The sequence below is a fragment of the Amia ocellicauda genome, chromosome 1 (genome assembly GCF_036373705.1).
Source record: "Amia ocellicauda isolate fAmiCal2 chromosome 1, fAmiCal2.hap1, whole genome shotgun sequence".
NCBI classification, from domain to species: Eukaryota; Metazoa; Chordata; class Actinopteri; order Amiiformes; family Amiidae; genus Amia; species Amia ocellicauda.
Window position 1 is genome coordinate 48,948,834 of NC_089850.1, and position 13,975 is coordinate 48,962,808.

Genomic DNA, 13,975 nt, shown 5'->3' on the forward strand with positions numbered 1-13,975 from the left:
CAGATACAGACTACATTTAAAAGAAAGCTTAACTGGTTAAAAGGGTCGCATTTTAATAAAATGTTTGTATTACCTTTGCTAGATAGCATATGCAATATAAAGGAACAGCCTCCTGCTGCTGTTGCGCCGACTTCAGTAAGTGTAGTGCACTTTTATTTAAACAAACAAACAAACAAACAAACAAACAAACAAACACACAGAAAAAAAAACTTAAAAGGGGCAGACGAGACTGAGACATAAAGTAAATCAAAACAAGGAAGCAAGCAAACACAATCTCGCAGTTTTATTTGTGCTTTCTCTAAAATGAATGCATAACTGCCTCTTGCACTGTACCTTTTAAAGCCAAGGGAAGCCTATCCACGGCCAAGGCTGTAAAGTCTTTCACAAGGCTTAACCAATAGCTCGGGTATGAAGGAGGGACTCTGAGCTGCCTGCGTTGGAGCTGTTTCTCAGTCCGTGTGAGATTGAGAATAAGCAGCGGGACACAAAGCCTGGCTACCCATCACTGTACAGTGGATTTTAAAACCAGAGCGACAAGAAACTACTGACTGAAGCGCCATGCACAATCCAGTGTGTTGGGTTATCCTCACAGGCATGACTGCTCTGATTCTTCATCAAGGTATTTATTTATTTAATTTATGCTGTACATCTCTTTGAACATGAGACGCACCTCACCTGTGGAAGATTGCAGCTCCACCGCATTCTTACACGCGTTACAAGTGCGTTGTAAATGTGGCAATGGCAAGTGTGTTGTAATTGCATCTGACACTTGGAGGCTGCAGTGCTGCCCATGCACAGGCTGAGGTGCTTTTCTATACTCTGTCTATATGGCAGGTAAATCCGGAGCTACTAATTCATTTAGCAGGCTGTGCGCTGCCGATGTGCGTATTCTGCGGCCGTGTGCTCTGGGCACGGGGAAGGTCCCTATAAGTGCCTATCAACTTTTCTCATGAGAACATCTCTAAACTTTAAATGTGATCAGCTGAAGTTCACAACAGAACGCCCAGAACTCCAATTTAATTTTGTATGTATGCATATGTATGTTTGTAACTAAAGTTTAATGCAAGTAAGTCATGCGCAATCTTTAATATGAAATTGCGCCATTTGGGTTGCCTGCATGCTGCACATTATTTCAATTGAAGTCATGTTCGCAACACAGAAACATTCAGTGCACAGTGGCTTAAAGCCTGGTTTCCTCCCCTGCTTTCTTAGCCTGTGAAGTGTTGCTCGGGACGGCGAGGAGGTCATTGCATAAAGTTGATTAAACGCTGGTTGTTAATCCCCCCTGACAGCGTGTCCAGGTCACCAAACTTAATCCCAGTGAACCGAGCAGCACTCTGGGGCGATTAAAGACCCAGCGCAGCTGCCTGGCACATGAAGGCGTTGATGATTTAGGTGTCCACAAACTGGGGCCACTGTCGGCGTTTAAAAGTCACCCCAGAAGTGATATACCTGTACAGGTTTATTTAATACATTCATTAATTTACTAATGCCGTTATCTCATCAGGTTAGCTTTGATAAGAACTATGCTCGGTGCCATCGTTAGCCTGGGCTCTGCATATCAGCCCGTTATTCCCGGCGTTACGGGGGATGTTTATGTGGTTTGAAGTGGAGCCGTGCTGAATTACAATTGAAGTGAAACAAAAAAGAGCCTTGATAATCATTACCGCCGGGCATAATGCATAATCATATTTTCACTACAAAAGCCAGCTTGTTTTTACACGAAACTTGATGTATTTCCAGTGAATCCAAAGACATCTGCAATGTGGATCCAAGCCATATTCAACGATGTGGCGTTTAATGTGGCTCATTAAATACTCTCTTTTTGTTAGCGTCTGTCTGATCCACATAGGAAGTGCCAGCAGCCAATAATGAAAATATATTAAAAATGAAGCAGTTTTCCAGTGAAGTTTGCCCTCCCTCTCTGCTTCACTTGCATGTGGCAGTGGCAGATGATCTGATCTGAAATGAATGGTGTTGTGGGCAGACTGCTGCATCTCTGGGTCTCCTCAGCCCTTCTGCTTTCATGGTCCTGTACCAGATACCACACTTCACACTCGCAGGTAAAACAAATACACAAATGAAGGCAGGAATACATGCATACTTAAGAGCCGACTCACAGAGTGTGAGGTAACACAATTGGCCCCTTTTATAAAAAGTTAAACTTGACATTAAACATGGTCAGAAACCAAGTATGCCAAGTTTGCCAGGGGGATAGTTTGCTATAAAGTGAAAAATCATATCAGACAAAACAATAAGGATTGTGTCCAGCGAGCTCCTTCTCTCTGTAGATTGGGGTGGGAGTGCACCTCGCCTCTCCTTTTGCAGCAGCAGTGGAGCACCTGATGCCAGCGTGCAGCACATCTGCCTGCAGTGATCAGCTCTGTGCTCCGGGCCCCTTTGCCACTCACCTGTTTTTGGGGCTAATCACTGGTGCCCTGGCCCTTAGTCTTTCAGGACACTACCTTAGTGTGTTCTGAATATGCCCAAACCTTTGGGTTATCACCCTGGCCTGCCCAGAAACACGCTGCCAGAGTGTGTCAGAATGCCCAGGTGGCTGTTGCAATGGCAGCCGTCGACAGTCTGCTCATCTCTGACTCACTGATTGCAGGTATTTCTCAAAGTGACATCATCCTCCCAGAGTTGTGGATGCACAATGTGTTGTTAACCAAATACAATGTGCATTAGGCACGCTCGTAACGTCAACAACCCCTTCTGAGTGTGGGATCAGCACTTTGACCATTTCGCTGGGGGGGTAGTGGAGGGGTGGTAGAGCACCCGACCTTATTGTGAAGTGTGGGAGGGGAAGGAGGAGGGCATTAGAATGCTGAATTTGTAGTAGGTGAGTTATACCTATTGATCGGAGCTGCTGATATCTCCACCATTTAAGCAACTGGTGTTTGAATGAGGTGGAAAAAAAGCCAGCTATTTGTACTGGTACATTTTGTGTGTTAAATATGTGTGAAAAAATAACCCATAGCGAGGTTCAAGTATGTAGTTCTATGTTTCTTTTTCTTTTCAATTTTAGTTGTGATACCCATCCTGCCTTTGCAGCACTGTGTGCCATGTTTAAGATTACACCAGGGCTTTGTAAGACCTTGACGGGAAATGCAGACTCTTGGTTCATGTGGTGGCTTCCTGGAAAATATAAGTATGTGAATCAACTGTAACTTAATGTTTTATGTATTTATTTATTTCAGATGGAGTTGCTTTTTTAGCTGCAGGGTCCTCAGTTATGTAACTGTTTTGTGCTCCACTTTCAACCTGGTTTCTTTCTATAGGCAAACTCTCCCATCCCTGTTAATTAATCAGAAATGAAATGTTACTGAACATTCAAAGCAGTTGAAAGTAACATATATTATTTATGTCAATCGCTTTTGAATTTAACTTTCATGCTGGATCCAAATTGTCATTTTTTAAAAATGTTTTTGCTTGCTTTTGTAACTGGTTGGAAAATTAAAATTATCCAGGGTTTTCGCCCCAGTTACTCAGATAAAACAAGAGCAAGGCACCATTACAGTACTCAAAATCTCATGGTAAAACTGGTTCACCCAAAGGAAGTAGAAACTGATATGTTATTTTCTTATGACTAACCTTGAATTGTCCCCCCACACCTCCAAAGTTATACAATTTTATAGATACACCTTCAGAGTAGATATATTGTGCAAACATAAGAGGCTTCCCAACTCATAACATTTATTGTAGCTCTGCAGATAAATACGGTAGAGACAAACACTCTTGGTAAAGGCCTGTGCTTACTGGAAAATAACTCCTTTAATAGGTAACAAGTCAATCCCCCAAAGAGTTAAGCTATTGGAAGGGCTGATTGCACACTTGAGAGAGTCAAGAGAAAAGTGTCAGTTTGGTGACACTGGAAGATTTTGCCTCCCTGACAAGGAGGGTTAATAACACAGCCAGGGTTGTAGTTAGTCACGCAGTACAGTTACAGTAATGTAGATTGGGCATTCTTCTCGGACTCTGAGGAAGCAGTGTCCTGAATGGAGAATTAATCTTCTGAATACACTTCTGGAATTTTGAATAAGCACTTGCAAGTAAGAGGTGACAGATTTGGAGATGGGTCCTTGCACAGGCAACCGCAGGTCCATCTAGCTTGAACTGGCTGTGATTGTGGAAGAAGATTGTGTGGCGTGGAATTAATGGGAAGCCTATCTCTCCGACATGTTCAGCTGTAAGGTAAGCATTGTGTACCTGCCCAGCAGGAGGTTTGTTTTGCCTTTTATGGGAGAGATGCGGGAACAACTTCCTGTGCACTTACCATTCCCACCTCTGTTCTCCCACTCTGTATTTTAAAGTGGGGAATGGGAATTAGAGAGAGCACAGGAATGCAGCATAGTGATTGGCAGGGGAGTGTAATTAATGCTTAACTGACTGGAAAAGCTGAGAATAACAATTAATTTGCATCTTTAAAAACCTGCAGGCATTAGCGATTTTGGTTTTACTTTCTAAAGAATGTGTGTGCACTTGTGCATGTATACACGTGTGTGTGTGGTATTCTGGAAAGTGTCAGTCAGTGAGATTTTAGCCTGCTTGCTGCATCGTCATATGTAGGCAGAGCAGTCCGTGTTTGTTTTTTCCCCCCTCCAGATGTGAGTGTATAGTTGCCTAAATGGACTCTTATACTTATTAAATATACCAATAGATATTTTTTTTCTTGTTGTTGGAAATGTTTTCATAATTGTTTCATAATAATTTCATAAGGTGTTGGGCCACCACGAGCTGCCAGAGCAGCTTCAATGCTCTTGGCATAAATTCTACGAGTCTCTGAACTCTACTGGAGGGATGAAACACCATTCTTCCAAAAGATATTCCCTCTATTGGTGTTTTGATGATGGTGGTGGAGAGAGCTGTCTAACACATCAGTCCAAAATCTCCCATAATTGTTCAATTGGGTTGAGATCTGGTGACTGTTTAGGCCATAGCATATGATTCATTTTCATACTCATCAAACCATTCAGTGAGCCCTCGTGCCCTGTGGATGGGGTATGGTCATCCTGGAAGAGACAAAATGATAGAAAAGGATATAAATGTTTCATAGGATGAAGGTGATCACTCTTTGTAATCATTTGCAGTGACTCTTCCCTCAAAGGGACAAGTGAACCCAAACCCTGCCAGGAAAATGTCCCCCACAGCATAACAGAGCCTCCAGACCGCCTCACTGTAGGGGTCAAGCAGTCAGACCTGTACCGTTCTCGTGGTGTATGCCACACATGCACTTGCCCACTTATCGTGAACACTAGCCAGTTGAGCGTCTTTGTGACTGAAGCTCCTGCCATTTGTGCCCCAATAATGACCCCTCTTTCAAAGTCACTTAGATCCTTTCCTCTTGCTATCTTCATCCAAAATCGAGGTCAACTGGGCCTGCTCAGTTTCAGTTTGCTCCTGGTAAATTCCTGTATTGTTACTTGGAGTGCAGTATCAGTCTGTATTTCTTATTTTTCAAGTTGTTTTGGAGTATTGTGATATCTCTGTTAAAAAGCAGCAGGCAACCAGTAAGAGGAGGCTGATGGACAACTGAATGCAAGTCATTTTTTTTTTTTTTAATGAATGCTATTCAGAGAATCTGCTGACCTTGAGAAATAATTACCAAAACAAACCATATTATATTTATTGTGTATGAAGTATGTAATTTGTAAAAAAATAAAGAAAAAGATGACTAAGATGTCAGGGACAAGAATAAATAAATTAAGAAATCATTAAATGTGATGATGCATTTAAAAATCCAAGGTAATGGTTATGTGATCCATCATGAGTTATAGAGATGTCTCAAATGACCGTCTTGTTGAAAACAACTTGTACAGCACATCTGCAGCAAACAAAATGTATTTTTAAAATAAATATATATATTCTATGAAAATAAATGCGAACACCAATTTACTGCATGTATGTGTGTGTTTGTGTGTATATACTGTACATATACACTCATCTAAAGGATTATTAGGAACACCATACTAATACTGTGTTTGACCCCCTTTCGCCTTCAGAACTGCCTTAATTCTACGTGGCATTGATTCAACAAGGTGCTGAAAGCATTCTTTAGAAATGTTGGCCCATATTGATAGGATAGCATCTTGCAGTTGATGGAGATTTGTGGGATGCACATCCAGGGCACGAAGCTCCCGTTCCACCACATCCCAAAGATGCTCTATTGGGTTGAGATCTGGTGACTGTGGGGGCCAGTTTAGTACAGTGAACTCATTGTCATGTTCAAGAAACCAATTTGAAATGATTCGACCTTTGTGACATGGTGCATTATCCTGCTGGAAGTAGCCATCAGAGGATGGGTACATGGTGGTCAAAAAGGGATGGACATGGTCAGAAACAATGCTCAGGTAGGCCGTGGCATTTAAACGATGCCCAGTTGGCACGAAGGGGCCTAAAGTGTGCCAAGAAAACATCCCCCACACCATTACACCACCACCACCAGCCTGCACAGTGGTAACAAGGCATGATGGATCCATGTTCTCATTTTGTTTACGTCAAATTCTGACTCTACCATCTGAATGTCTCAACAGAAATCGAGACTCATCAGACCAGGCAACATTTTTCCAGTCTTCAACTGTCCAATTTTGGTGAGCTTGTGCAAATTGTAGCCTCTTTTTCCTATTTGTAGTGGAGATGAGTGGTACCCGGTGGGGTCTTCTGCTGTTGTAGCCCATCTGCCTCAAGGTTGTACATGTTGTGGCTTCACAAATGCTTTGCTGCATACCTCGGTTGTAACGAGTGGTTATTTCAGTCAAAGTTGCTCTTCTATCAGCTTGAATCAGTCGGCCCATTCTCCTCTGACCTCTAGCATCAACAAGGCATTTTTGCCCACAGGACTGCCGCATACTGGATGTTTTTCCCTTTTCACACCATTCTTTGTAAACCCTAGAAATGGTTGTGCGTGAAAATCCCAGTAACTGAGCAGATTGTGAAATACTCAGACCGGCCCGTCTAGCACCAACAACCATGCCACGCTCAAAATTGCTTAAATCGCCTTTCTTTCCCATTCAGACATTCAGTTTGGAGTTCAGGAGATTGTCTTGACCAGGACCACACCCCTAAATGCATTGAAGCAACTGCCATGTGATTGGTTGGTTAGATAATTGCATTAATGAGAAATTGAACAGGTGTTCCTAATAATCCTTTAGGTGAGTGTATGTGTGTATATGCTTTTATATAGTTTGTGATTTTTACCATTAATTTATTCAGTAAATCTCATAAATTTGTTTTGTTGTAAATACATGATGTACAAATGTGTTCAAGTAGCTGTTTGTCTTCTGGAACCTTCTGGAGTGGCACTGGTAATGAAGGAGATTACCAAGTAGATGGTGGATTGGTTCTTTGTAGTCGTTTTGTACCATGAGGTTGCGCCGTTAATCCTGCTGTCTGTGATTACTGCTTGGCTGGCTGGTCATCTGTCTGAGGGGGGTGGGGGGAAGGCTTAGAAATTTCAATTAGTGCTATCACTTATTGTGGTAAAGCACATTCAAAGCAATGATTAAGATAAATAAAACCAGAGGACCTACTGCTTAAGTCTTTAGGTCTGCCATGAGTTTGCTTTTCACCTATGGAGATGCACAAACCAATACCCCCTCCCTCTTCCACCTATAGGCAAAAACACAGATAGTGACACCTGTAATTACCCATGATTATATTGATTTATTTATGGATTAATTGATTGCCATCCATCCATCTTCAAGAGAACTTATCCTGGTGAGGGTCACAGGGAAGCCAGAGCTGATCCCAGCACACATAGGGCACAAGGAAACACCCAGGATGGCAGGCCATTGCTGGGCAGCACACATAGGGCAATGTTAGAGAGACCAATCAACCTAACCCACATGTCCTTGGACAGTGGAAGGAAACTGGAGTGCCCAGAGAAAACCCACACAGACACAGGGAGAACATCCACTAACCACTGTGCCACTGTGTCACTCTGGATTAATTGATTGATTTTCCCAAAATACTGCAGTAAAAACTTTAGTATTCACATTTGATCTTTAATAAATTAAAGTAATTTAATTAATACTAAAAAGAAAACAAAGAAAAAAACCATAAATATATTTTGGACCATCAATATATCAGAGTAACTACAGCATAAGGAAACAGCACCCAAAAAACTGTTGATTCACTTCTGTATACATTACTTTATACAGTTGTGCTACATGTAAGTGGTGTATTTTGTTGTAAATCACTCAATGGTAAGTCTATTGTTGGATACATTTTTCTTCATGGGTAATGCCAGCAATGTTCCCTAGACCTCAACAGAAATTGTGCACGGCCCCTTATAAAAGCTCAATGTGCTATATCATGCACACAGAACCTACAAAGTTCACCCTGGGTAAGAGCGACTGCTTAGAAGTAAAAGCTGTGGTAACAAAAGCAGAGCTATGGTAGATCAGGATAAAATCACTGCAGCAAAGTCAATGAAATGTGTGTGATATGAGTAAAGTGGGAGATAAGTTCTCATACCTGTGTTACCGCTGTAAATGCTGCACTGGCACACAAGCGTGTCCAAGTTAATGTGTCCTGTGCAGAAGTATGAGAAATTATGAGCGATTTAACTCGATAACTAATAGTGTTGGAACCAAAGGCATCTGTGAGCCAGAGAAGTGAGAGAGAGAGAGAGAGACGTCTTGCATGCATCCAACTTGAAAAAGTATGCAAATTGGGATGATTGTGGAGTGCAAAAGTACTACAGCTTTGTAGTTGAAAATAATGTTCTGTTTCTGAAGTCAGTCTCCGCGTGTCAGACAAAGCTGACATTGTTATGAGCTTATCACCGTGTCTAACAATTATTATTCTTGGTGCACTTTTAGTAAGGCATGAATATGCATTGTAGTGACACTGACATGCATTTTTCCTCTGTGCTCTTACATACATTTGGGAATAAAGCCAAATAAAGGCCTGACAGAGTGGAGTCTCTCCTCGGGGATTGAGCACAGTGAGGCAGGAGAGCACAAAAGCGACTCGTCTGTGCAGCTAAAAATGGGAGACGCCACAGCAGTGCTGAGGCAAATGGTGTTGTTAAACTGATAATGCTTTTCTTCTTAATGTAATGTATCAGCATCTGTCACAAACTGCAACACAATACATTAGTTTCCTTGGCATTAACAAATAAGATTATTGATGGGATGTATATGAAGTCCAGCATCCAAGTACAGAGAGACATACATCTTCGCTCCTTTTGTTTGTTGCTATCTCACTTCTTTGGACATCACCCCCCCCCCCCTTAATGTTTAGCGGAATGATTTTAATTGAAATTTCTAGCTCAGTTTAGGTCCAGCCCAGAATTTCTGCTTTGATTTCACGTCAAATAAGCTTCATTTGAGAGGAGTCATGACCTTGCTGAGAGACATTTTTTGAGAGTTTCATGCAGGTTAATTATGCCTAGACTCTTGTTTGAGCCTCAATTAACTGGATTGGAATTTCACCGTATTTTAGTCATCAAATTGATTTTTTTAAATATATATATATTAGCTCCTGTATGATATAAAAGTAAGACAGCTATTAATACCTTTCCTATTTAAGTAAGCTTGATAAATAGTCTAATGGCATGTTTAGGCTTGTATTCATTGCTCTTTATTAAAATGGTTCTACTTGTGTGATTAAATCAACTGTCTGGCAGCTAAACGGGACTTTTATAAGTGCTGTTAAAAATCAAAATAAATTGGTCAATAAGAGTAAGAAAATGTTTTCCTGTCGACTGCTTTATAGCAATGCTGTTGTGTAAATATCTAGCCTATCAATGTGTGCTTGTTTGTTTCACAAAGTAAGGGAGTAAAACAATGAGAGAACTGTCTTTCAACCTTAAACCTTCAGACCTGAATTTGTTCGTAACTTTAATGCAACCAGAAATGAGACTGAATAAAAATAAATGTTTTATCAAAGCTCCTTGATTGTTAAACTTTTTGTCCATTTGAATGGATATCTGGTCTGAACAGTTCTAAAATACCAATACCAACATTATATGATAGCATCATATATAGCACTATAGTTACGGTACAGTGTGAGGTCATTAGACTGCACCATTTTATAAAAGGGTATGTTATTCCTTATTATTTTATTATTTGTATTTATTATTTTATTTTATATTTTATTTTATAGTTATTATCAATTCATTTTCTTGTTCTGATGTGCTGTTTTTATAGTAGTAAAGTACTTAATCAGTACTGGAGAACTGAGTGCAATAACAAGGTTTCCAACCTACTGTGCATTGTAATGGATGGCAATATTTGAAAAAATCCTGTATAAAAACTTTAAATCAAACATCTAATATTAAAGTTTAATTAATAAGTTCCATCTTTAAATATTTTATTAAAACTATTAAATCTTGCAACCAACATCAATACATTTGAGTAAAACATGCACTAATGCTCTTTACTTTGCCATGTGGGGTGGAGTCCTGTCATGCCACTCTTCAATGAGGTGGATGTTTTTCAAATTACAAGATGAGCTATACTGCCATTTGATTGGTTGTTAAACAGACAATAAAAGGAACTTTAGGATATAAGGGATGTTAACTTCTACAAAAGCAAAAAAAAGACAAACTACCGTGTGACATCCATTATAATGGACACAAAGTCTTAAGGGGTTAAAAAAAGACACAAAAAAATCATAATGTTTGTAGATATTTCAGTAAGAGACAGGGTGGTTCCTGATGGTTAGAAACAGGCTCCCATTCATGGCCAATGTGCTCCTGATGGTTTCAGTTCTTCTTCAGGCTGAAGTTTCTGGGCCTTCTCCCTGATTCTCTCTCCTTTACTGGAAAAAGGGGCATATGGAGACAGTGTCACAGGGCGGTTAGGGTTAATCCAAAACCGGCCTGCTGTGGGTGACATAGACCAGCAGGGGCAGGCCTAACATTGTCAGATAGCCTTTCTAACCACGGTCAGTTTGTTTGTATGGGCAGCAGTTATGTTTGCATGGGCGCATTGAGGAGCTAAAGGCAAAAGACGTTGGTTTACTCTCATTGCACAAATCTGGCTTTGATAAAACGTTGATCTGCTAATAAGACTAGATTTTCAGTAACAATTTCTAGTCACTGTTACCACTACTGCTGCTGTCACCTCCAACAGTAACAACCAGTGTGAAATTGTAATCTGTTCTCTGTAAGTCACAAATTCAAATAATTAATGTAAATAAATGCATTCACTAATTAAATAAACAACATACATACATACAAAAATACAAATCAAGTAAAGATGAAAAATAATAGTAATAATACAATTCAAATCCCCTTATGGCTTATTGGACAATACATTTTAATTGTATCTTTTGATTAGGTAACACAGTTAATCTGATTCATGGATTGAAAGAGGAAGGAGAATATTCAAATAAATACATAAATAAGAACAAGCTGCTGCTCTGTTTTTTTCCTCATTTGACATCTATTGCCTTTAATCAATATTAATACGGACTGTGTTTAGCAATACAAAAAGTCTAGTGTTAATGAATGGGGAAAAAAAACCTGTTGTCTTCTATTAAAGTTATGTTCCTTTCCCTGTGTTGCACTATTGATAAAAATACACAAATGGGTCCTAGTGGAATAAAATGGTCAGTAATTTGACGTTTTCAAAATGTATTTGCGAATCTTTGCATTGCTTCATTGCGGCTACCGCAGTGCTTACTAAATGCCATTAAAGCTTATGGGGATGTTCATAATTAATGTTCAACGCCTCAGTAGCGATCTTAATGGTACTTCTAGGTCAATATAAAACTGAATATTTCTCATTAATCATGCGGCTTCGTTTGGGCTTCTTGACGAGTTTTTGCTAAACTAAGAAAATGGATATCTTTCATTCTGACCTGGAACGTGCTGTACTCACGGGTTTGAAGAACGATACAAATACATTAGTCTTTTCCAGCTTGCCTCTCATACCAGATTTTAATTAACCCAACCAGTGCATTAAAATGCACTCTCTCTCTCCTTTTTCCAAAATGGGACATATTAGAAATGTACATATTCACAGCAAGTATTTCTTAAATATCAGCAAATGAGTCCAAATATGAAGTAACCACAACATGATCTTCTCTATATTAAATAATAAAATAAAATAAAAATGCAGGAATGTGGAATGATGAGATTCAGCATTTTTAGAGTAAGCTAGAAGGAACATGCATAATTCCTCGCATTATTACAATACTCAGATGGTTATGCTAGAAGCGTCCTGATTCTTCAGAGGCCTGCCAATGACTTACCCAATGACCTGCTCCTGAGACAATGGATGAATACCAACCATCCAACCAACAAACAAACAAACAAACAAACAAACAAACAAATAAATTGTGTAGATGTGCATGGCTTATTGAGGGCCATCTCAGAGAATATAGTGAGGGCAAGCGATGTCCTTGCTGGAAAATGTACAGTGAGGGAAAAAAGTATTTGATCCCCTGCTAATTTTGTACGTTTGCCCACTGACAAAGAAATGATCAGTCTATAATTTTAATGGTAGGTGCATGTGTTTGTTTGTCTGGCATGCTTTTGGAAATTATCTTCTAACTATCTAAAGTGCCTGCCCTATTTTTATATTTATTTATTTAGCTCCAGAATGTACTGGAGTCGAGGATTATAATGCATTTGCAGATGCGTGCAGCAGTTGCTCACATTCACAGTGCTATATATATATATTTTTTTTTTTTTCCCCGAAAAGGCCTATTTATCAGTGTCATGGTGTTCAGAATCCTACTTGTATAAGTTATTCGGGTGGAAAGGATGTTGATGCCAGCACTGTTTGTTTACTGCTCTCCTTTTATTTCCATTCTTAACCTGAGAGTTCATTATGGCCAACTATTATGAATGCAGAGCACTGTAAGGCAAAAGATGTCCACCACTCCTCAGCACTCCACGGCATCTTTAATTAGTTGCATGCTTCTGCAGCATCCCCATGACTTACGCCGTTTTCATGGGCGATGACCCGCTGCTTCCTGTTGTCTCATACAGAGCACACGTCTTCACTGCTAAGCTGACAACTGATAATCTGTTTTCTATGTACAGGAGTGTAATGAGGAGGAGTGTGTAATACAAGTATTAGAATGCAATAGCATAGCAGGGCTGGCTTTCTGTGTAAGCTGTTATAATTTATATTGCATTTTATTAAGTAACAGAAGTGAGAAAGTACATGTGTGGGTGCTACAGTTAATTTGAGAATAAGCTTGCCCTTGATATATATGTCAGTGAAAAGAGAGAGAGAAGGAAAAAAATCTAGATTTTTTTGTGTAACCATTACATTCATTCCTCCCTTGTGAAAATGTACATCTTCCTTTATTCTTTGTCTCTTTACACAGTTTAAGGGAGACAAAGCTTGGAAAAAATATATACAAGTGGTTGCTTGGTGTGTATAGCGCCAAGTGCTTCAGAAACATATATTGCCTTTTTAAGTGCTGCAATTACTGTGTCTCTATGACTAAATCGCTAACCTCTTATAACACTCCGCTTCCACTCCCTGTCACTTTGCTGTTCGAAACACATTACTGAATTTGTCTCTTTGAAAGGTATAGTTTTGAAGAGCTTTTCGCTTACCCTTCAGGGCATGGAACGTGTGAGGTATGAGAAGACCTTAAAAAACACTCAATCTCCTGGGTAACTGCTGGTCAGATGGCGACATACGGTTAAATCAAGTAATGCCGTAAACAAGATTGAATCCAGACTGCTGTTTCATATTTAGCACTGAGGGGCAAAGAGCACTTTACTTGGAGCCGGCCAGAAGTTCACAGCTGGGGTCAGCTTGTCCCTGTGGTGAATGGCATTCCTGGAAGAGGAGAGCTCTGGAGAGCAGAGCAGCGTCTTGTGGCTATAGGAGCATTTTTCTCAACTTTTCAAGGTCTGTCCCTGTCAAATTTCCCTTCAGACAAGTGGACCAAGATGGCTGTGCTCCTGTCCATTGATTCAGAAGGAATCAGGAGACTTGTAATAAAGGACTTCGCACTTCTTAAGCCTCATGAATCAGTAGATTTCAATCCAATTATGGAC

General features: G+C 40.0%; 1 protein-coding gene across 1 annotated transcript in view; it reads left to right on the plus strand.

The window, feature by feature from the left end:
* Positions 1-437: 437 nt before the first annotated feature.
* Positions 438-13,975, plus strand: part of ntm (neurotrimin) — a 360,902-nt gene continuing 347,364 nt past the window's right edge. Inside the window, exon 1 of the mRNA XM_066707858.1 lies at positions 438-619. Coding sequence (XP_066563955.1) covers positions 559-619 — 61 coding nt within the window. The 5' untranslated portion in view covers positions 438-558. The remainder of the gene's footprint in view (positions 620-13,975) is intronic.